The sequence below is a fragment of the Lynx rufus genome, unplaced genomic scaffold, assembly GCF_022079265.1.
Source record: "Lynx rufus isolate CCGP_SWC_20201006 ecotype Redwood Valley unplaced genomic scaffold, mLynRuf1.p SCAF_11, whole genome shotgun sequence".
NCBI classification, from domain to species: domain Eukaryota; kingdom Metazoa; phylum Chordata; class Mammalia; order Carnivora; family Felidae; genus Lynx; species Lynx rufus.
Window position 1 is genome coordinate 2,926,427 of NW_025814825.1, and position 22,182 is coordinate 2,948,608.

Here is a 22,182-nt window from a genome sequence, read left to right on the forward strand (position 1 = left end):
TGCTCCAGTCAACAGAGAGGACTGGGCTTTCCTTCCTCACACAACAGCTATGTAGAAGTCTACCTCCGCTATCCCAAGAATTACAGACACATCCATGCTTTAATGGCTACATTTAAATTATTATTTGAAACTCAAAACCAAACAAGCCCTCTAAGATTTATGTCATCAAATTAAAGCTTAAAGATAATGGTATTCCCATGAACTGGAAGTCAATCATTTACAAGACAAGCTTTGCTTAACAAACAGTCACACGCTAGAATGTAGTTAACAGACACTAACACAGCACATGTACCGCAGCCACACTTGGCCACGCCATTCCTCCTGGATGTAGAAGTCACATCAGACCTGAGAATACTCAGGCGTGATTGTTAGGGAAGTCAGCCTTTATGCTGTGAACAAGCACAGAATGCTGACAAGGAGAGATTTCTGCTTGAGAGACTTCCCAGTAAGCTAACCTTCAGAGGCCATACAGCCAAAGGAAGAAATGGCCGTGTGTGCAGACATCTTTATGCCAGGGAAGATCTCAGCCCTGATTGTCAAATCAGTTTATGAGAACATGAACACAGCCATTTCCATGCTGGTTTATTTGGCTTAAAGAAAACCAGGCTCCGAAATTTCACATGCATCTCTCAGCTACCCACTGTTGACTCTTCCTGCCCCTCCAGGGCAGCCCACCGTGGTGGCACCTACATCCTGCTCGGCAATGAAAAACACCTCTTCATCTTTAAGGAATAAACAACTTGGAGACATCTCAAGTTTCCAACTATTTTCTTTCTCTCAAATGTGACATTGTCATTCCTAGTTCAGTATAGAATATAGCTGCTCAACTAAGACTACTACTACCAAGTAGTAACTTTGAAAAGACCTTTTTTTTTTTTTTTTCGGTCTGTGATTAAGGAAAATGGCCAATGCTCTTCACTTCCCCATCCTCAGCATCTACTTGGATGCGGCGGTGGCATCACCACGGCGAGCGCGAGTCATCTCCTTCCACATCCAGCAGGATGCGAAGGGAGACCTCTCGGGGCCTGGTTTCCTTTATTTTTCCATAAGGCTCAGAGGACGTGCACACCTTTCATCATCCATTTCCAGGCTGGACTCGCTCTCAGAGAGCTGCCGACAGAGGGCTTCCCTTCTCTCCATCTCCCTCTGCAGCTTCCTCTGCAGCCGTAAGTTCTCTTCCCGCATGTGGCGCTCCTCCTCCAGATACTGCGCCATCTTCTCGGAATCTGAAAGGCCAGAGCTCTCCATTAGACCACGGCCAGAGCAGGCGCCGTCACACCCCCACGTGTACTGTGAAGGCCGCCCAGCAGCAATGCTGAGGCAGCGGCTCTCCCCCACCCCTACCCTCTCGCCCGGGGAGATCTGGATCTAAGGCTTCCCCTTCGTGTTGAAGTTTACCCACAGTTTGCATTTAGAAAAACACATGCATACAAAGCGGCACTCGGAGTAGTTAGGCACCTTCACTCCCACTTACTTGCCTTCTAAAGTGATGTTTGTGGAAGAGGAAATGGTGGAGCTGCAGCCAAGTAAGGGCGACGCTGGAGCCGAGGGGGGAGGGGGCCAGACAGGGAAATTGCGTCAGCCCTGGGCTCCCCTCGAGGAGGCACCAATTCTGCTGCCCCTCAGCTCCAGACACAGAGGGAGCCCATCAGCCTGTTAGCACACCAGTGAGAACCAGGCTACTAGAACACGCGGTAGGTTAGAATTCTCTTTATAAAAATAGAAATTGACGTAGTGAATAGCTTTAGATGAATATGTCACGTCTAACTTTCCGGGTGTGTGTGACTCTACTTCCCTGACTCATGCACAGCCTGAGTCAGACGGCAGGTACAGACCCGTGTGCAGGTAGGCTCCAGGGACGGAGTCCTGCTTATGACAAATTCCCGTTCCTCAGGAGCTGCCCCACTGAGCGAGGCCTCTGCTACAGTACCCGTCTCCTGGACCAGGGTCAATTAGCCTCAGGGCTAGATGGAACCAAGCCAAGCCCATCAGATTCTCCATACAGAAATCTGAAATGTGGAACTGACATCTTCATGGGGCTCTACAATGTCCTTGTGCTGAATTCTCTGGAGCTTTCACAACCCCCGCCCTTCTGAGATCACTCTGTGCAGGACTGTGGGGTACTTTCTGGCACCATTCCAATTAACAGTAAAACGTGACCACTCCCAGCCCTTTGCTGGTTTACATCTGACAGAATGTGTTGTTACTAAGTCACCAAAATAATGTTAACACAAAATGTAGGGTCAACCCATCTTGCTTCCATCCTTTTTCCCTCCCTCAGCCAATGAACATCCTGGGAAAAATAAAATCTCCACCTATTTCTCATTTCTAAAAAATAGCTACAAACTCAGAGCGGTCATGGTCATGCTGAGGAAACAGTCCTATAAACTATTGCTCCATATTACTAGCCCACTCCAAATTTAAGAAGGAAGGAAGGTGTGGAATGCCACAATGACCACCTCTTCCCCACAAAGTGACCCTACTTCAACTCTCCAGTCCAAATTACTTTCAGTTTTAAGCACTTCTATGAAGTTCTGATGTTTTAGCAAATAATGACTTTTGATGCTAAGTATTCAATGATTTCTAAGACCACATCATTACAGAACATATAAAAGTTCTTGAATACCCTTATTTTAGAAATACAAATAAAAATACCAAAATTATTAAACAGTTATGTGCACTAAACACTAAATCCCTCAGTTGTTTTCAATATAACCAGAAACCCTGCTGTCTAATCCAGATGCAAAAATCTCTTTAATTGAAGGCATGCTGGGAAAATATTTACAAAGTACACTTTTAATATAAATGATTTAAATTATTTCATCCCAAATATGCAAGCATGCAGAATTTTTCACTAGCTCTACAGGAAGCACTAGATTGGCCCCTTGGAGTATTATTGTTTCTAGAACAAGAGGGACGGCTGTTGGAGCAAGTTGCCTTTCTTTTCCATAAATAGGAAAGCTTCAGAGAACTGAGGATTTATGAGGCTTCAAGAACAATCATTTAAGAGAAACACTGTCTTTCAGATGCAATCCTTTAGCATCCGAGGAAATCAGCAGGGGAATACTTAATAATCTATACACAAGAACATCAGTCAGCAGGAGTGATGGCTGGAGGACTTTCATGGCAGTTGGGCAATTAACCCAGAAGCTAGAGGACAGAGAAAGCACCAGGCCCAACACCTCTGAGTGTTATAGCGCTAGCCGCAGATGGCTGACACCACGGTATTCCTTGGGTGCCCTCTGCTGGCACACCACCACACTGGATTTCAAGAGACTGGATTTACTCCCATGAGTGAGTCACCACCCTCTCACCCTCTCTCACAGAGTTCCCAGGACTCAGGGGGCACAGTCGATGCTTCCCCCATTTTCAGCCATCTTGGAACACTTAGTCACAAAGTTAGCATCATAGAGGATGACTTCCAGACAGACTCCAAAGAGGCAGTTCCCATATGATCCAAAGGTGGCCTGTACATTTTGCATCCCTTTCAAGTTTACACTTTTAGAAAATGCTGATGCCCGGATCCTACCCCAAACAAATCTGAATCCTGAGGATAAAGCCTCTCCACTGGGATACTGAAAAGCCCCCAAGGGATTTTCATGTTTCTCCAGAGCTGAAGAACTATTGGGAGAGAGGTTCAAGTTTTGATACCGCTGGACTTGGAGGGTAAGGAGCCAACTGTCCCAGCAGCATGGCAGAGAGGTGGGGTATCTGACCTCTGGAGGATGAAGGAAAGTCACTAACTCATCTTCTCAACCAATCCAGACCAAATGTGAGCAGCAGGGAGCCACACGCCCCTTCTTCCATTCAGCTTTCTCTGCCCTCATGAAATTGAAATAGCACTTATGGATGCTCCTGTAGTCATCTGCAGTCTGTTCAAAGACCAAATAGTGCCGTAGGAAGAAAGTTATGGGAATGAAAAATTCTTCCCCAATTTCTTCTAAAAGTTTTGTCTGGGGCATAAGTATACATGAGAAAGAACTGTAAACTGACAGCACTGGAGGAAGTTCAGAAAGGGGCTAAAAGACATCTGTCTGACACACCAAAAATTCAAAAAATATCCTAACATAACTAGTATTTGAAAACTGATTTGTTTTCATGAAATATATGTAGTGGTTTTCAACCCGAGGTACACATCAGAATTCTTTGTATTAAAACAAATGGAGGACCAGGTTGTACTCCTAGAGTAAGCCCAGAGTCCTGTATGAGGTTAGACAGAATAATGGACCCCCAAAAGATGTCCACATCCTAATCCCTGAAGCCTGGGATTATGTCACCTTACATGGCAAAAGGGACTTGGTAGCTGTGACGAAGTTAAGGACCTTGGGGTGGGAATTTATCGTGGATTATCTGGCTGGGCCCAAGGTAATCAAAGGGTCCTTGTAAGAAGGAGGCAGGGGAGCAGGAGTGAAAAGATGCAATCCTAGATGCAGGTAGAAGTGATGCCAATTCAAGAAGGAACTATGACCCAAAAGTACAGGCAGCTTCTAGAAGCTGGAAAAAAACAAGGAAACAGAGTCTCTCTAGAGCCTTTTACCAGAAACCAGCCCTGCTGACAGCCTGAGTTTAGCCCAGTGAGAGATATCTTGGACTATAGACCTCCAGAACTGAAAGGTAATATATTTGTGTTGTTTTAAGCTACTAAATTTGCAGTCATTTGTTACAGCAACAAGAGGAAATGAACATTGTTTTTTAAAGGTTCCAAGGATGATCCTGAGTCACCATCCCAGATGCACTACTGGACTAGAATCTGCAGTGAACTTTAGAGAAGACAATGTTAAGGTATGAATCACCAAAATTTTAAATGCACATTCACGTGACTCAACAAATCCACTTCTGGAGTTTCTCCTGAAGATGCTCTTGCTCAGGTATCAAATGTGTGGACACAGATGTCCACTGTGGTTGCAGCATCACAACTGGTGTTAACTAAATTATGGTATAAGGTATCCAAGGGCGATGTACTCCAAGATCCCATAGTGGATGCCTGAAACCAAGGAGGGCACCAAACCCTACATATACTAGGTGTTTTCCTCAATATACACACCTATGATAAAGTTTAATTTCTAAATTAGGCACAGTAAGAGGTCAACAAAGTAATAACAAAATAGAACAATTATAATAACAATTATAGCTACATGAAGTTGTCTCCATCTCTCTTGTAGGGAGGGCAGGCCACCCAAGATGGGCCACTTTGGCACGAACATTATTTTGAAGTAAAAGCAATCCAAACCCAGCAGATTTAGGAAAAGCTCTTTACCTTCCCCTCCAATGCCTGCTTGTACCAGAAAGAGAGCTATAAACAGAGATTCCTCTTTACCTAAGAAACTTCTCTACATAATAGGGCTTTGTTTTCCAAACATCTCCTCTCACCTTCCTCCTGATGGTCTGTCTCTCCTTTGTATCTTCAGAACCCTCCTCCCTTTGTCCAAATAAGCTTCATGTTGCCTGTAGATTTCCCATACGTATGCTATTAAATTTGATTTTCTCCTGTTAATCTGTCTCATATCAATTTGATTCTTAGTCCGACTAGAAGGACCTTGAAGGGCAAGGGAAGGTCTTTGTCTCTGACACTCTCAAAATATCTTACTGTGCATACTCACCCTTCTTGTGATGATGTGACATGATAAAATGCCTACATGAGGAGATGGAAGTGAGGTGAATGACACAGGCATGTGACATATCATCAGGCTACTACTGACCTTCTGATGCTAAGTCAGGAGGAGAACCATCTGCCTCTGGACTGCAGTTCACCACAGGTAATGGACACCACGGGAAGTGAAACTGGGGGTACGGGGGCACTAGTGTATCCACTTAACCAAATACCAAGCATCCTTTTAGAAAAGGAGTAAGACATCTCTATGTATTAGCAAGGAAAAAATTACGAGATACAGTAAGTAAAAAAAAGAAAAATACAAGAGTGTGTTCATTGTGCTACTTTTTGTATAAAATAAGTTTATCTGGAAGAAGAAATAAATAAAAACTGTGTAATTGTGAGACCTGGGTGGTTGGGGTCAGGGGTGAGAAGGACAGCTACTTTTCCCTGCATACCTTTCACTACAAGGTCTATTCAGACCCACATGAGCAACCCAACTGCATAAACAGGAGAAGCCCAAGCAAATACACAGTGCCCTAGGCAAGTGTTCAGAAATCTAGTTCCTTTGATTTCTAACTCAACATCTTGACCTTTTCCAAAATAATCAGTATAAATTTTTAAAGCATTTATTCCTCAAGTATGATGAACAGATGTTATCTGATGCTAAAGTTTAGTAGTAAGGAAAATAAATACTATATTCTCTGCCTTAATTCCCCAAAAGTACATTTGTTACTGCAATCTTAGAGATGAACATGGGGCAGAAGATTAATAATAGTGCCTGATTCTGGACCCTCCTCAAATTATTTGATTTTCTAGAAGTATTCTAAACTATTTGCCTTGTCCCACTATAATACTTTCAAAAATAATCTATTCCAGGATGATAGAAAGATTTCTAGACACATGTACTGGTAATGAAATACAGTATGGATTTGATTTATGCAAATTCAATGGTAAATACTGGTAAAATCCTGTAGCTGGAAAATGGATTAATTCTGTACTCAGAAGACCAGTGAAATCAGAGGCTACATACGCTGTAACTGAGCGGCTCTCAGCTGCTTCTTCAGCCTCTCCACTTCATTCTTTAAAAACCTGATGTGGCGCATCATGTTTTCTGGAGAGTCTATCTCCATGGAGATGTCTCTAGGCGACGGGGGCGCAGAGACCGGCTGGTCTAATTTCTCCTGCAGGATTCTTCAGTGAAAAGAAAAATTCCAACAATGAAAAACAGTTTGCCTTAAAAGACAAAACAACCTACTAGCTGGAGGGTTTGTTTTAATAGCAAACTCCTGTAAATCACCAGAATTCACAGGGTTGCCAAACTCCTCTGCCCATTTTATATCTACTTCTGAGCTCCCTTACCTAGTAGGATCCAGTCAAGGTCAAAAGGCAGGGCTGTAGGATCCACCCTTTTTTTTCTTTTCAGGGACCACTGATAATTAAGCATTAGCGAGAAAGTCTGCAATGTCTGCTTCTGCTTATTATGCCTGGCATACAGTAGGCACTCAGAATTATCTGCTACCTAAACATTCATCATATTGATTTGTATGGTTGACTAAAGAAATTTCACTCAGTGCTGGTGAAACTTACAAACTCCATATTATGAACCCCCTTGGAAGGTGGCTTCACATAGACTCCACTTCTAAAATTCCCTCCTGAAAAACCAATCCTAACGGCATGACAAACTGGACTGAAGGCCCTTTACTTTTGGCCATAGCAGAGGCAAAAAGATAAAGAACAAAATAAAACCAAAATCACTGGGTTAATAATTGGTGGTCCCACCTTCTCTACCAATTATCATTAGTTTGAAGCACATGGAATGTGAATATTCAACAACTTTTGACCTACAGATGATAATTTCATATTACTTAACACAATACTCTGGTACTTATCTATACAAAACCTCCAGCTGCATTCTGCAAAGGAAGGCAGACTGACAATGGACCTCCAAGTCCCCTTTTATAAGCTGCTAGGGTTTTGGTTTGGTTTTTAACTTTTTACCTTTAAATTTGCCCAAATGCAAACTGTGAATCACCTTTAGGCCTGCCCTTGTTGAGAAAACTGGTATGTTAAATACTGTAATGATCCCTGCATTTATTATATTAAGTAACTTTTAATAATTCAATTTATTAGTACCACTACAATAATGCAAAACAGCCAATTCACCTACAGCTTGAATATTTCCCCCAGGGATAGAGCTCTATTTTTCACTTAAAGACAGGACTATATTTTGCAAATTTAGAGATGAACTCAAAATAACTTATGGATGTTCATGCAGACCAAATAGTTACGTCAAAAGGACTCTGGTTAGCAAACAAAAGATCCTAGTGAAGTAGCTTAATGAACATTTTTAAAAAACTCCCTTTCCATACCCATGAACACATCCCACATACAGAACCTCCCTGCCATTCTTCAAGCCCTGCTCCATCACCCCCGCAAAGTACATAGTACTTAGAAATTAGGGCCTGACAGTGTTTTGCATAAAGGGGTTCAAGAAACATTTGCTGTTGAATGACATTTCACATCCATGTACCTACTTTTAGCACAATTCCTAACCTTAACTACATCAAGTTTTTTACAGTAAGTTTTAAAATAGATAATTTTCCTGTTAAAATCTCAGCCTTCCTCATGAAATACATTCTAGAGATGTGTAATCATTAACTGTACACAATATACATCCTAACCACTTTAGAAAACTGGGGGAGCCAGTTCAACAAGGTAAAAAGTTGAAATTGCAACCATCTTTCAAACAATTTAAAGGTGAAAAATAGCACCTTAGCTAATCTCTTCATAGCCTTTAACCCCAAATGAAAGGAAATTTTACTGGGACGATAAGAGAGAAATATAAAGAGGTGACCAGCATGAGAAGAGTTCAGAAGGCTGTCAACACTTTTTTGGTTTGGCAAATTAATGAATGAGTGCATCACTCAGGGCATCACAATGCCCCTTCTGTTATCCTTGTCACACCCAGCTCAGCACCCCAGACATGCACACACACCGTACTGAACAGCAAGACTAAACAAACCGCTTTTCAGCTTCAAGTTTGTCCATCCTTTTCCAGAGACGATTAACTAGTGCTTCTTGTTCTTGTTCCAAAGTATTTTCAAGGTCGATCTTCTCTCGTCTCAACTAAAGGAAGGGAAAAAGTTTTACTGAGAATAGTAGGCCATTTAAACCTTGTTAATGAGGTTTTTTTATTGGACCATTAGGACCCCCTTGCTTGGAGAAATCTGCAAAGAAATGGCCAGTTTCCTGGCACAGACACATTAAGCGCATCTAGTTCTTAAACTTCAACTGAGAAAACTGAGACAGGTTCACTCTTTGATGTGAATGCTTCATTGCCCTCTGGTACATGAATCACACTGCTTGTTTCAGCATTTCAAGACACACGAAAATCTTCTTTAAAGAGGGTCTGGGGGAGCTGTGCTTACCACTCACACCAGGATTTATCTGGGTCTGTCCCCCCCAGGTTCTGCATGTAGTTAAACCAGAAAGGTTATATTACCATGTATATAAAGAACTCAAACACCTCAAGACAATTCTACATACTGGTTAAAGGATGCACAATACTAGTAACTTCTGAGGAGGTAGGGAAGAGAAAGATCTGATTTGGGTGAAAGTATGCAGCTGCAAAGGAAACCCCCAAATGCACTCTACTCCATGAAAAGAAGCAAACATGGAAAAATTCATTTAATCAATCAATACTGGGCAATATGCGAATACTGTGAACAAGGCCACTGGCAGGGAACCAAAAATCAGAATTTTCTGCCCTTCATGACACTTACATTTTAGTGGGGGCATAGATAGTAACTGAAATAAGTTATATACTTTGGTGGAGAGTAAAAGAGAGATGAAGAAATACAAGGCTGGCAAGAGGGATAGAGAGTGCAATGCTAAATTTCACAGCCACAGTAGAGGGAATGTGTTATATCATTCTTACACTTCTCTACATGTTTGAGATATTAAATAATTGTAACAGATTTTTTTTTTAAGAGAGAATGTCTATGGTACTGCCCCTGTGCTGTCTCTTCAACCAGTAGCAATTCACTTTTTCAATCACCGAGTCAACAAATTATTTCTGATTGCACAGCTGCAAAGATGTCCTTAGCAGGTCACAGAGACTCCTCACTGATCAGAGGTCCCTGTGTACACAGTAAAATGAGACCAGTACCATGTATAAACCGTAGACTTTTAAAGCAACCAGAGCAGATCTTATTAACAGTGAATAAACCAAGATCACATGGTCAAATGAAAATACAGCTTGGAAATACCTTCCCTGCATGGGGGTGGGGAGGGTGGTGGGGACTCAGAACAAGTCAGAAGCATTCTGTGCAGTGAAGCTGGGAGCACGCGAATGCACAAATGCTCTTCAGAATGTCAGACACTTTCAACCTGCAGCAACCGGGAGAAACCCTGGAGCAGCTCATGGAACCCCTATTAAACTGCGTGATTCTCTGCACTGACCACATGTTTAGCCAAGCTTTGAAGTACAATTTACAGCCATTTTTTTAAAGAAACAAAATTCCAAGGCATTTACCCTGTAAGGATCCTGTTCCCATGTTTAACTAAAAGCATTATAGAGAGTACTTGGCAAGCAAGGAAAATTTCAAGCTAGGAATTGTTTTACCATAGGGATGCCTAGTAAACTTACACCAAATTGCTTTTAATTTTAGAGTAATCATGCATAATGCTAATCAATAACTCTGAAAAGCAAAATCAAGACAAAGCTGTCTCTACCCATGTACAACTTACTAAGCATGTGGCTGTGAGCAGATCCTTATCCACTAAATGAGAAGCCTGGCCTACCTGACCTGTGTGGTCCCCTCCAGGACTAGCCACTATCATTCTCTGTGAGGCTTAAGATGGCAGCTGTCTTCAGTCTGAGCCAGTTCAGCTCCAGACCCTTAGAGATGGGGGGAGCAAGAGAACAATCTAAGGCCATCCTTTCATTTCAGCGCCAAGAGACCACTTCCCTGGGAGATCGTGTGACTCTGGCAAAGCGATATCACCAGGATAGGAGTGGGAGCAGTCACCACGGTGGCCAAAAGAACTGGGTCCTGTCCAACCCTCAACTATGGGGATCCTGAAGGGAAAGTAAGATTTAGGGTAAGTTATTCTGATTTGCAAGCCAACAATTCTTGGGAGCAGCAGAGCAGAGGGTAGTTTAGGAGTCTGACACGATGCCGACACAGGTAAGAGAGCGGGAGAAACAAGCAGAAAAGGTACGTGAATCTCAGGTTCTTTTCAGCACCTACTGGTTGAGCTACAAGTTATCAATTTACTGCCTTCAGTGAACCAAAGCTTCCTGTGAAAGCTGGGTTTGCTGTACCAATGCTCTATGAACTTACTTCCATGAAGCAGACGACACAGGAGGCCCCGGCTCAGCGGCTCAGACGCAGGGGTTTCATTACACAGGCGGGCAGTGCTGTAGGAGTCCACATTATCTTTAAGCCTTAGAAAGGGTAGGGTCTTTCGGGGTTTTTTCAGTTTTAAAAAATCTCAACTTTTCAATAAATGAATTATGAATGAATGAATGCTTTTAAAAAATTAAAAATCTCAACTTTTCTGCATTGCTGAGGAGCTCTGACACTAAAGGGCAAAGAAGTTAGAGGCAATGATATTATCATGATTAATTATGATTATGATTAATACTCTCTTAAGTTCTGGATCAGAGTTGCCCTTCCACCTCTTGTCTAATTCCACAACCTATACATCTGGAGCCAGAGCATACACACCAGCTCTGCCGATTCAGACAGAAGTAGATTTTTCCATGCTTGCACTGTCCTGATACCAGACAGTCCTCAAAACTGACAGTGTATGTTGAGTTTACAGAGTAGGAAGTCAGAGAGTCTTGCCTGAATGGAAACATCGGCCCAGTGACACACTGCTTTCCTTATGCTGGTCTCTAACTGTCATCCTCTCCCCAACTCCTTCCTAGTAATACCTGAGGGCTTTTTACATTCAGTGTTCGTACAACAGGCGCCCATTCATCTATCGCCAACATCAAATTCTCGGGCAAACCCAAGCCACTCTGACTGCTGATTCTGCGAGCACTCAGCACCAATGGATATCACGGATTTGTAGAATACTCATTTGAAAGCCTGCTTTATAATTAAGTCAGTTCAATGGACTGCCAAATTCTTTTCTTCTCTTCAATAGCTCTCCTTTCCATTGCAAGTTAATTAATGTCAGACCAGGAGTTCTTATTATGTTCCCAAAATAAATATAGAAACTTTAGTGGATAAACTTTGAGTATAATAAATCTAGCTGGCTCATCTGAATTCACAGCCCATCCTATCTGTATCTTCTCAGTGGGCGGATACTGACCCATTACCAAAAAAGTAAAAGGTAGGGGGTGGCCGAGAGATGGCTCCAAACACCATCACACTTCTTTCTCACTGCAGCATTTTCTGATTTAAAGAGAACTGGGACACTGGGGGCAGAGGTATGAGAAAGAAATGGTTAGCCAAAAAGCCTCATGAGAACTTCAGCCTAACCATTGTGTTCAATCCTAGAATCTTGGAAGGTCTTAGTGAACTTTGTTCAACCTATATTAAAAAGTTTTAGTCTAACAATATTATCCTTGTTTCCATGGGAAAATATATTTTGAGCCCCAAACCTATGGCTTAAAAAACAAATTCTGGAAGGCAGCCCATTACAACTAATCCAATATAATAAAAGAGAGGGAAATGCCCATGAAATAAGAGCTATCATACAAACAGAACACAGACACACAGTCTGTTACAACATACAGGAGAGGGTAGTTTAGGTGGTGACAATGTAAGGAGAGTACCCCATGTTTAAAAAAGAAATCACAGAGTCCTCTAAGACCTATATTAACCAACTCTTAGTTGACTAGATTTTTTTTTTCCTAAGAGAGATAAATCCTAAGAAAACAAGTGGGTACTATGGATTAGCACAACAATCCCCCGAACTTTCCAAGTTAGGTAGTATCTGAAGGCTATTGATAATTTAGCCCAATTGCCAATCAATTTGTTATATAATACCATTATAGATGTTCAAAGTGGTGACCCTGGAGATACAACAGAACCACTTGGGAAAATAACAGTAAATATTCAGAAAATGACTAAATTACAGTAAAAAAAAAAAAATGTATTTTTTCAATGGCTGAATGTTTGTGTTCCCCCCCCTCCCAAATTCATATGGTAAAGCCTTAACCACCAATGTGATGGTATTTGGAGGTGGGGTCTTTAGGAGGTAATTAGGTTTAGTTGATGTCATGAGGTCATGACCCCCTTGATGATGGGATTCATGTCCTTTCTAGAAGTCAAGAGAGACCCTGAAGCTTGCTGCTGTCTGCTCTCCCCACCACATGAGGATACAAGGGGAAGTGGGCAGACTGCAACTTGGAAGAAGGTCCTCATCGGGACTCCATCACACCAGGATCCAGATCCAACCTCCAGAACCATGAGAAATGAGAAACAAAGCCAGTCTATGTTGTTCTAGCAGCCCCAATGGGATAAGACCCTTTTGTTTCTACTACAAGGAGTAGAGCCAATAAAAGATCTCATCCCATCCTACTTTGCCAATACATTCGAGTTAATCAAGGTTTTACATAGACATAGGAAAGAACAGGATTCATGAGGGGGCTATTAAAACAGATCAGGGGCAACTCACATGGAAAGAGTTGAGTATAATAATACATCATGGTCCTTACTCTGTGGCAAAGCCTTGTTCGCAAATTAAAGCAACAGACATGGAGTAAAACTTAAAAACACTCTGTTAGTGCCTCTCTTGGTGTCTGTTCAGGCAATCACTGGAATTTTTGCTCAGCCCTGACAATGCTCCTCCTAGGTGGAAGATATCTGACCCTTGCTTTCTGAAGAAAAAAAAAATTTTTTTTTTTTTTAAGAAATCGAACTGCCAATTTTTATTACAGATTTTATTACAGATGAGTTAAGACAGGTGTTCATAGACCACAGAGCCCCCAGGTACCTATCTGATTAACCAAGCTGCAGGCTGGTTTCAAAATTAAAACCAAGTTCTAGGTCATCACCACTGCTAGTGTAATGCAAAGCCAAATAAGAACCGAGGGAAGCTGGTCAGTGAAGAGCAACAAAAAAGGAGAGAAAGGCTGCTCACTTTTAAGTCCAAGAAGTCAAAATCACAAGTGAAAAATCTATCTATGTACATCAGGAATATACTGATAGAGGAAAAAAAGGAAAGAGATGTTAAAAAAAACATAAAGAACTATACAGCAAGATAATTAGGGCTGCCCCTTGGGTGAACAGAATATTGGTGATAATTTCTCTTCCCGCCTTTTCCTGCTCCCACCCAATTCTTTAATGAACACTTACTATTTTTGTAACAGAAGAAATTTAAAGATGTCTGATCTTAAAAGTGAAAGTTCCCAGTACAATTTAACAGTACATCCATTAACTGAAGATGATAATTTATATATACAAAATCCAGAATAAGCCAATAAAATCTCAGAGGATAATAGTGAAGTGTCAGCTATTTGAAATACTGAGAATTTTCCAGATAACCCAGAGTCAACCTTTTATACTACAGCTTCCAAATATATTTTCTCAAAGACTTCTCCTGTAAAAATTAGATTTGTTTTCTGATGAACTGAACTTCAGGACAATATTAATATTGCATCAATATTAACATGTAAAAATGACATTATTTCATCATTTTACCAGTTTAATAAATTTTATTAAAGTTTAAAACTTTTATTCAGTGATGTTGAGAAATGAAGGCCTTTTATGAAAAAAAAACACACACACACACAGAATTATTCAGATTTATATGGTTTCTGGACTTAAGTTTTCATCACTTAACCGGGATAATATACAAATTTGCATAGTGGGTAAATAATTCTAGGGGACTTTAACATAAGTACCATTGATGGAACAGGGTGTACATTCTTTTGCTACACCCAGACTGCAGTGGAGAAGACCTGGGAAAGAAGTCATAACACAGTGTATGTTGTAGATACAGTATCACATCAGTGGCTACCACCAGTCCATTATCTAAAATAAGCTTAAGAAAATAACATTAGGGAAACTTCTCTTGATATGCTTTATCCAAAATGGAAGTTTCCATGAAAAGTCATTACTGCATCCATCCCACTTCCTTACGCAGAGATGTTGGATTTACTTAGACATTCATTCATTAGCCATGCATGTTTAGCTAAGGAGAATGCCCTTTCTAAGTCATCAACCAAATTACTGCTCTGGTCATAAACAGATTTCATGCATTTCAAAATCACAAGCAATGAGAAAACCTGAGTACAGTACTCTCTGGATGTTATTGCCCTTACTGTAGCATACCAACGGACTTCAATTTAACTGGCGAGAGTTTTCACATACATACACGCATGCATGACCAGAAACACACACTGTTGGATCATGGGGAGGTATCTCTTTCCTTACACAGGAAACACATTTTGAATTTTTTCCCTGCCACTATGTAACAACATTTGCACCAACTGATCCACATGGCAGGTGTTATCTGATACTTCAAAATAAAGTCTGACAAGATGAAACACAGTGCGGTTTTTCTACTTAATTGAAATGAGATCTAGCAAAGAAATTCTGAGGGATTTTTCCCCCCATATCCTGCAGAAAGACTTCCTTATCTGTGTCCCTGACAGAACTCAGAGTTTACTTTCCCAAGTCTGGAGTTGGGACCTCTCAGTTGGCTTCATGACATCCTTGGCTTCATGACATCCTGTTTTCTGGATTACAAAACAAATCAACTGAAAAGAGAGCCCACTGATGCTTCCTTTGACTACTGGAGGAGTGCCCCCAGCTTGCTTGCTTTCAAGGCACAAAATTCCACTAATTTTTCAGTTATGCTTTGAGGCTTTTTCCCAGCTTTCCCAAATAAGCAGTAGGTAAGATGCTTGTACCCAGGCTTCTCAAGCAACCCAAACACCCTCAAGGATTTGCTACAATCAAATTGCCACCCAGCTAACTTCAGGATTTACTATGATTACGTCTGGCTGTACCCTAATGCATTTTGCATAAATGTGCAGGCACAAGTTATGATGTTTTATTTAAAAATAAAATAAAATCAGGGTAGCAAATTGTAATACCCTACAGTTTTTTTTAAAGGAAGAACAAAGAAAAAAAAGGGAAGATGAAGAAGAAATATGAATAGTAGTTATTTGAGGGGTGGATTGTAATCCAGGTAATGTTTTTATCATTTGTGTACTTCTGTGTCTTCCGATTTTTCTTGAAAGAGCAATAGATTATTTTCATATAAACATTTAATTAAAAACTCCCATGATTTCCATAATTTGAGATTAGCACTTGAAATCAAATTTCAAAGTATGCAGTGGTCACTAAATTTCATCTCTTTAATGGAAGTAAACCCCAAGTAACATGGTTGTTCTTTGGGGGGGAAAACGGCACACAGAAATCAGCAGGTACTACCCAGATTCCTCGCACTGCAAGAATCTGCAAGGGCAGCAGTTAGTGTGAATGGAATTCTAATAGAACCCAGTAGGGCCACATTCCCTGTGAATTTTAAAAATACCTTGGCTCCACAGCAACTAAAAAAAGATCAACCAAAGATGCAAAACTGGTTTGTATTTTGAATGAATTATTTTGTATACAAGTAAGTGAGAAAGGCCATCTTGTATCCTTGACTAAGAGCAACTATTCTAAGAGTTGGAAACCTAAAACTTTCCTTTCTTTCTTTAAATTTTTAGAGACAGAGAGAGAGAGAGAGAGAGAGAGAGAAAGCACACATGCTCAAGCAGGGGAAAGGGAGAGGGAGACAGAGAATCTTAAGCCGGATCCACGTTCAGCATGGAGCCCAATGCAGGGCTCCATCCTATGACCCTGGGATCATGACCTGAACTGAAATCAAGAGTCAGATGCTCAACCGACTGAGCCACCCAGGTGCCCCTCCTTTCTTCCCAATAGAACTTAAAATACACTAAATGTGTCCTTGTTTCACTTAAAAAAAAAAAAAAAGAACAAAATTAAATCTTGTCCTAAGGATTGAAATGCATCACTCTAAACCCCAGCCTCTGCATTTGCTGGTTACAGATGGTGAGAGACACCAGGATAAGTGGGTGTCACCTCTGCAATGATCCTGTAAGCTGGGGTCTTGTCAAGCCTCTGTAAGCACCTGATGCTGCCAGGCTGAAGGTAACCACTGAGGCCTACAGCTACGTGGTTGCCTTATGCAAAATGCTGACTGTAAAGATAAACTATGCCCTCAAAGACACCAAAGATGCAACTCCTTCTCTTTCCTTGCCCAGCAGCAAAGAGGAAGGATTCAATTTCACATCTTCTTCATGAGCTCTCTTCTCTGTCTCCAGTATCTCTGCTCCACACAGTGCTGATACTCACTTTTTACTGCATGTCTTCTCTCCTATTGTCTCCTCTCAATCTCTCCTTCCCCGCAACAAGGCTGGATTTAGATCTATCCAACCACGTGTGTCCACTAACAAATAATTAAACCCGGTGCCAAGGAGCTTTGGGGTGTCTCCCGTGGTTGTAGGGGAAAGGGGGTCGGGGCCACCACAGAGGCCTCACTGCTCCCCTCCACCACAGCCATGCATACAGCATCCCTCTTCACTGGCCTTCCTGGAACAGGAGATCACACTGCACGAGGCTGGGACCTAACATCATCTTTGTTAGCAGAGTTTGTGCAGAGAGCAGGCACAAAACAAAGATGTGCTGAATTAATACAGGATATGTACCATACAAATGCACTACCTATAGCATGGGCACAAAAGAAAGCCAAAGGGGCTGGGTCACAAATGACACTTGAGCACATTCTGACTCATAAATTGAGGAGACAAGGTCAAGGAAGGTGGTGAGACATTTGTGGCTCAAATAATATGCATTCTCATTTTCCTGGAAAACGGGTAGGGTAAAGTACCATAGAAATTAGATGGAAACTTTCATTATTAACAGCAGCAGCTACCATTTTTGGAGAGCTTAATAGATGTGAGTCACCAGGATACGGTGGTGAGGTCAACATTGTGCTTTCCCTCCTTCAATTTATTAGAAAACTTATAGGGAAGAAACACTTCGTATAATTGTTTGCTAGTTGCTGTTTGTGTACCAAGTATTACAAGAGAAATACTGATCATTATGTAAATACTTTTACAGCAAACGCCCCTAACTGCCTGGAGGAAGAAAGTCAGGTAAGATGAAGGAGAATGGGGCAGGCGAGGGAGAAAAGCGGTCCAGGCAGAGGAAACAGATCCATGGAGATGTGGGGGCAAGAAAGCATGGCACACAGCAGAGCATGATTTTCAAACTGCAGGTCATGAACCATTATTGGATTGTGAAATTAGTCTACTGTGACCTACATTTTGCTAAAAATGAAATGGAATTCAATAGAAAATCAAAAGAAATGTTGTCTTATGGAACTTGTCCCAGTCATATATACGGGTACAAAAACATCAGTGTACTGGGTTGCCATGTTAACTTATCTCTTGCTGTGCAGTCCACACTGGAAGGATTCTGAGTGGAGGAATGAAGAACTTCAATATGCATGTAGTGAGGAAAGGCAGGATGCAACATTAATCCCCTCAACACACCTAGGAATTAGGTACTAATGTCTATTTCACAAAAGAGCTCAAATTGCTTGCCTGAAGGCATACAGTTTATTCAGATGGAAGGAAGATTTGAACCAAGGTGAGAGTTTCCCTAAAAACTACATGGGATACGATGTTTATAAACGGATGCTAATGAGGGGTGCCTGGCTGGCTCAGTCAGAAGAGCAAGCAATTCTTCATCTCAAGGTCGTGAGTTCGAGCCCCATACCGGTTGAAGACATGACTTAAATACACTTTAATACAGACAGATTAAAAAAATGGATCCTAATGAATGAAATTGCCATCCCATTCTGAATACAGCTTTAGACAAACAGTGTCTTTGCTTTGGGAACAGGATATAGCTCAGATAAAAGATGATGGACCAAATTCCAGAAGTAACAGAGAAAACTATACTCACTATGCCAGCTAGAGAAAAGAAAAAGAGTGAGGCATCTGGTACCTGGCAGGCAATCCTGTTCACGATGTAAATGTTAGCTGAATTATGGGACTAATTCTCCATTAACTTATTCCACTTTTTTCTGTTGTACTACCTAAGAATGATTCAGTATCTAGTCCACCTGCTTATGGCCACTATTTTCTTCTTTCCCATAGTTTTCCATGCCAAGTGCACAGAGGGCCCTCCAGAGCTGCTGAGTTGAACTTCACTTAATAAATAGGCAAATGTGGACTACCTTTTGATGCTAGCTATCCTTCTCCAGAGAAATAATAAAAACTCTTCCTGGTTGGCAGAAAACATTCAAGATTAAGATATCTTGACACTAAAAGAATATTCCAAGTTCTAGATATTCTTACTGTCTCCTAAGAAAATGTGAATGCCAAATAAGAGACAAACAATGACCATGTTTAAACAAAAATTCTCAAATAAGGGTTTGCAGGCAGTGACCACCAGTTAAAAAAACAAAACGAAACAAAACATAAAAGCACTAAAGTCATGTTGACCAGACTAATCCTAGTCTACAGTGAGGGTCCCCTGGCATGTGAGTTGCAAATGATATATGTGATAAGGGAAATGTATCTAGAATATATAAGGAACTCTTAGAATTCAATAATAAAATGATCTTGAATGGGCATTTTTCTCAAAGATATAAAAAATAGCCAATTAGCACATGAAAAGATTCTCAAAATCATTAGTCACCAGGGAAATACAAAACCACAATGAGATACCAGTTCACATTTACCAGGACGCTATAATCAATATGGCACAGCCACTTTGAAAAACAGTCTAGCACTCTCCCCAAAAGGTAAACATGGAGTTACCATGTAATCCAGCAAGTCCACTCCTAGGTATACGCCCAAGAAAAATGAAAACATATATCCACATGAAAAACTGTACGTGAATGTTCACAGCCGCATTATTCCTAATAACCAAAAGATGGAAACAACCCAAAATGTCCATCAAATGATGAACACATACACAAAATAGGATATATCCACACAGTGAAACATCATTCAGTCAGGAAAAGGAGTCAAGTACCGATACATGCTATAACATGGATACAAGCCTTTTATTAAATGAAAGAAGCCACTCACAAAAGATGACATACTATATATGATTTCATTTTTATTAAGTATCCAGCATGAGCAAATACAGAGTAGTGGCTGCTTAAAGGGAATGGGAAATTCAGAGTGACAGCTGAAGGGTACAGGGTTTCTTTTTGAGGTAATGAAAATGCTCTAAAATTGTTTGTGGTTTTGGCTACACAACTCTGAATATACTAAAAGCCAATGAGTTGTACATTTTAAATGGATGATTTTTATGGTATGTGAATTATATCTCAATAAAGCCACTACCACCACTACTACCCACCCCCGAAAAGTGAACTAAGATATTAAGCAGAAGAACCAGGTTCACATCCAGTTCCTCTTGAATCCAGTATCCAGGCCCTGAACACTATACTGTACCTCCTTCCAAAACACAAATGACAGTTACCTGGCAAATCTACACTTAAACTCTTCCAGCAAAGCAGTGGTATACCATAAGACACATGGGATAATTGCCTTCAAATAGCTTACAGTTTAAAAACTATGTTTATTGTCAGAAGAGCAAAGCCATGTACTACATATAAATCTATATAATACATAATATAGTACATGCCTTTGCTCTTCTGATAACCTATGATACAGAATATATTCTATAACAGAGACTGTGACATATAGTATATCATATGGATGATAATCCTAAGAGAGGATCAGATCACATTCATAGAAACAGAGATTTATTTCTACTGGAGGGGAAAAAACTGTTCCCCCTTAAGCATTGACTAAAATTATTTGTAGCTAAACAGAATACAGCAAAAGATCCCCAACATTTAATCATCCTGGACATACTAAAACAAAGCAGGGGTCGGGGTGGGGGCAGTTTCTCATCTTAATTAAAACAGGACCTTGAGGGGCCCCTGGGTGGCTCAGTCGGTTAAGTGTCCGACTATGGCTCAGGTCATGATCTCATCCTTTGTGGGTTTGAACCCCGTGTGGGGCTCTGTGCTGACAGCTCAGAGCCTGGAGCCTGCTTCTGATTCTGTGTCTCCCTCTCTCCCTGCCCCTTCCCACTCGTGTGCATGCATGTGCGCACTCTCTCTCAAAAATAAGTAAACACTTAAAGATGTTAAATAGAAACTTTACATCCCAGATCTGAGGCTTATTTTCAGGATAGGGCTTTACAATGCATATATTCCATTGTGGAAATCCATTTCTTAATTGTTGAGGTGTGAAATAACCCTAAACGTGTATTAAGTCATTAACCTGGCAAGAATGTATGCCTTGGAATCATTTTAAAGGGTTTCCATGATGAAAGTCGCTGGAGCCTTTAGACAGTACAACAACTCGTTCTCTCTCCCATAGACTAGAAGACCAAACTGTCCTCTCTCTGATGCCAGACCACTACCTCCACCTTGTGGCCACACTAAACCCTGGAGTCACAGCCCCTGTCCCATAGACTCCTTATGAACTTCTGCAAATACAAGAAAGAAGCCATTAACACTCAGCCATCACCATGAACGCTATGACCAAATGAAGTTCTCACAATACAAGCACTGAGAGTTTCACTTGGTACTTGGTTAGCTCTTGATGAACAAGTATCAGTAACAAGTACTTGGTGTGTCAGAGACCTTCAACAAGAATCTTCCAAGCTTTAACTTGAACGGAACTGGTTGTCCCCTAATCCTAGGAATTAAACAGGTGAACTCTGGAACAAAATGTTTTCCAACAGCGTGTGGATTTTTCCAAATTTAGATACTGCATCTGAATTCCAAAGATGAATGGTAAGTATAGATTACTCTGGATGTATATCAAATAGCCAACCTTTGAAAATAGACCTTTTTTTTCTTTTACCTGGAAGGGATAGAAAAATGTTTTTAGGACCATTATTCACAATCTTAGAAAACCCAGTGACATCCCTTTCTTTTGATATAGGGAGATACAAGAATAACACAGAAAACAAAAGTCAGTTAGATGAGTTTAAAGCCAACCTGGACTTCTTCCCAAACCTGACATTCCCATCACCATTTCGTTCTCAGGTAAAATAATGGAACTAGAACGGCCCTGGGTAGATTCCACAATCAGTCAGCATGAACTAAGATACAGAGAAAGACCCTGAAGTCGGGATAAATCAGACAACTTTGCATGAAAGGCTTAGCCAAACTGTCAAACTGGCAATCAGGATTGAAATCACAAAGAGCTAAAAGATCTTCGTCAATACACTGAATTTTACATGGAAACCACATCGCTGTACAGTATGGTCAGCTTCTTATAATTAGCTTAGGAAAAGTAAAATTTCAGGACATTCAATTGGGGCAAAAGCATTAGGGAGCATCTAGACTAGGGATAACAGGTACTTTTGTCTGACATACTAACGCAGATGGGCTGACAATGGCTGCCCACAGTTCTGTGTGTTGAAGGAGCACAAGACCCAGTCTGGACTCCCAAGGCGAGGACCCTGCTCAAACACCAACATGTGCAGAGGGCAGTGGACAAAGGGATTGTACACTATGACTTGCCACCTTTTGTACCTGGTTAAGCTTGCCATTCCTGATTTTAGTTTGCC

General features: G+C 41.0%; 1 protein-coding gene across 3 annotated transcripts in view; it reads right to left on the reverse strand.

Annotated features, from left to right (window-relative positions):
• Positions 1 to 22,182, reverse strand: part of CCDC6 (coiled-coil domain containing 6) — a 110,702-nt gene that overhangs the window by 18,766 nt on the left and 69,754 nt on the right. For all 3 annotated transcript variants that reach the window (XR_006960883.1, XM_047072811.1, XM_047072812.1), the window contains exons 4-6: positions 8,616 to 8,719; positions 6,624 to 6,784; positions 1,070 to 1,226 (exon numbers count right to left, since the gene is read on the reverse strand). Coding sequence is in view for 2 of the 3 variants with exons in the window: in XM_047072811.1 (XP_046928767.1) it covers positions 1,070 to 1,226; positions 6,624 to 6,784; positions 8,616 to 8,719 (422 nt within the window). In the remaining variant the exon portion in view is untranslated. The remainder of the gene's footprint in view (positions 1 to 1,069; positions 1,227 to 6,623; positions 6,785 to 8,615; positions 8,720 to 22,182) is intronic.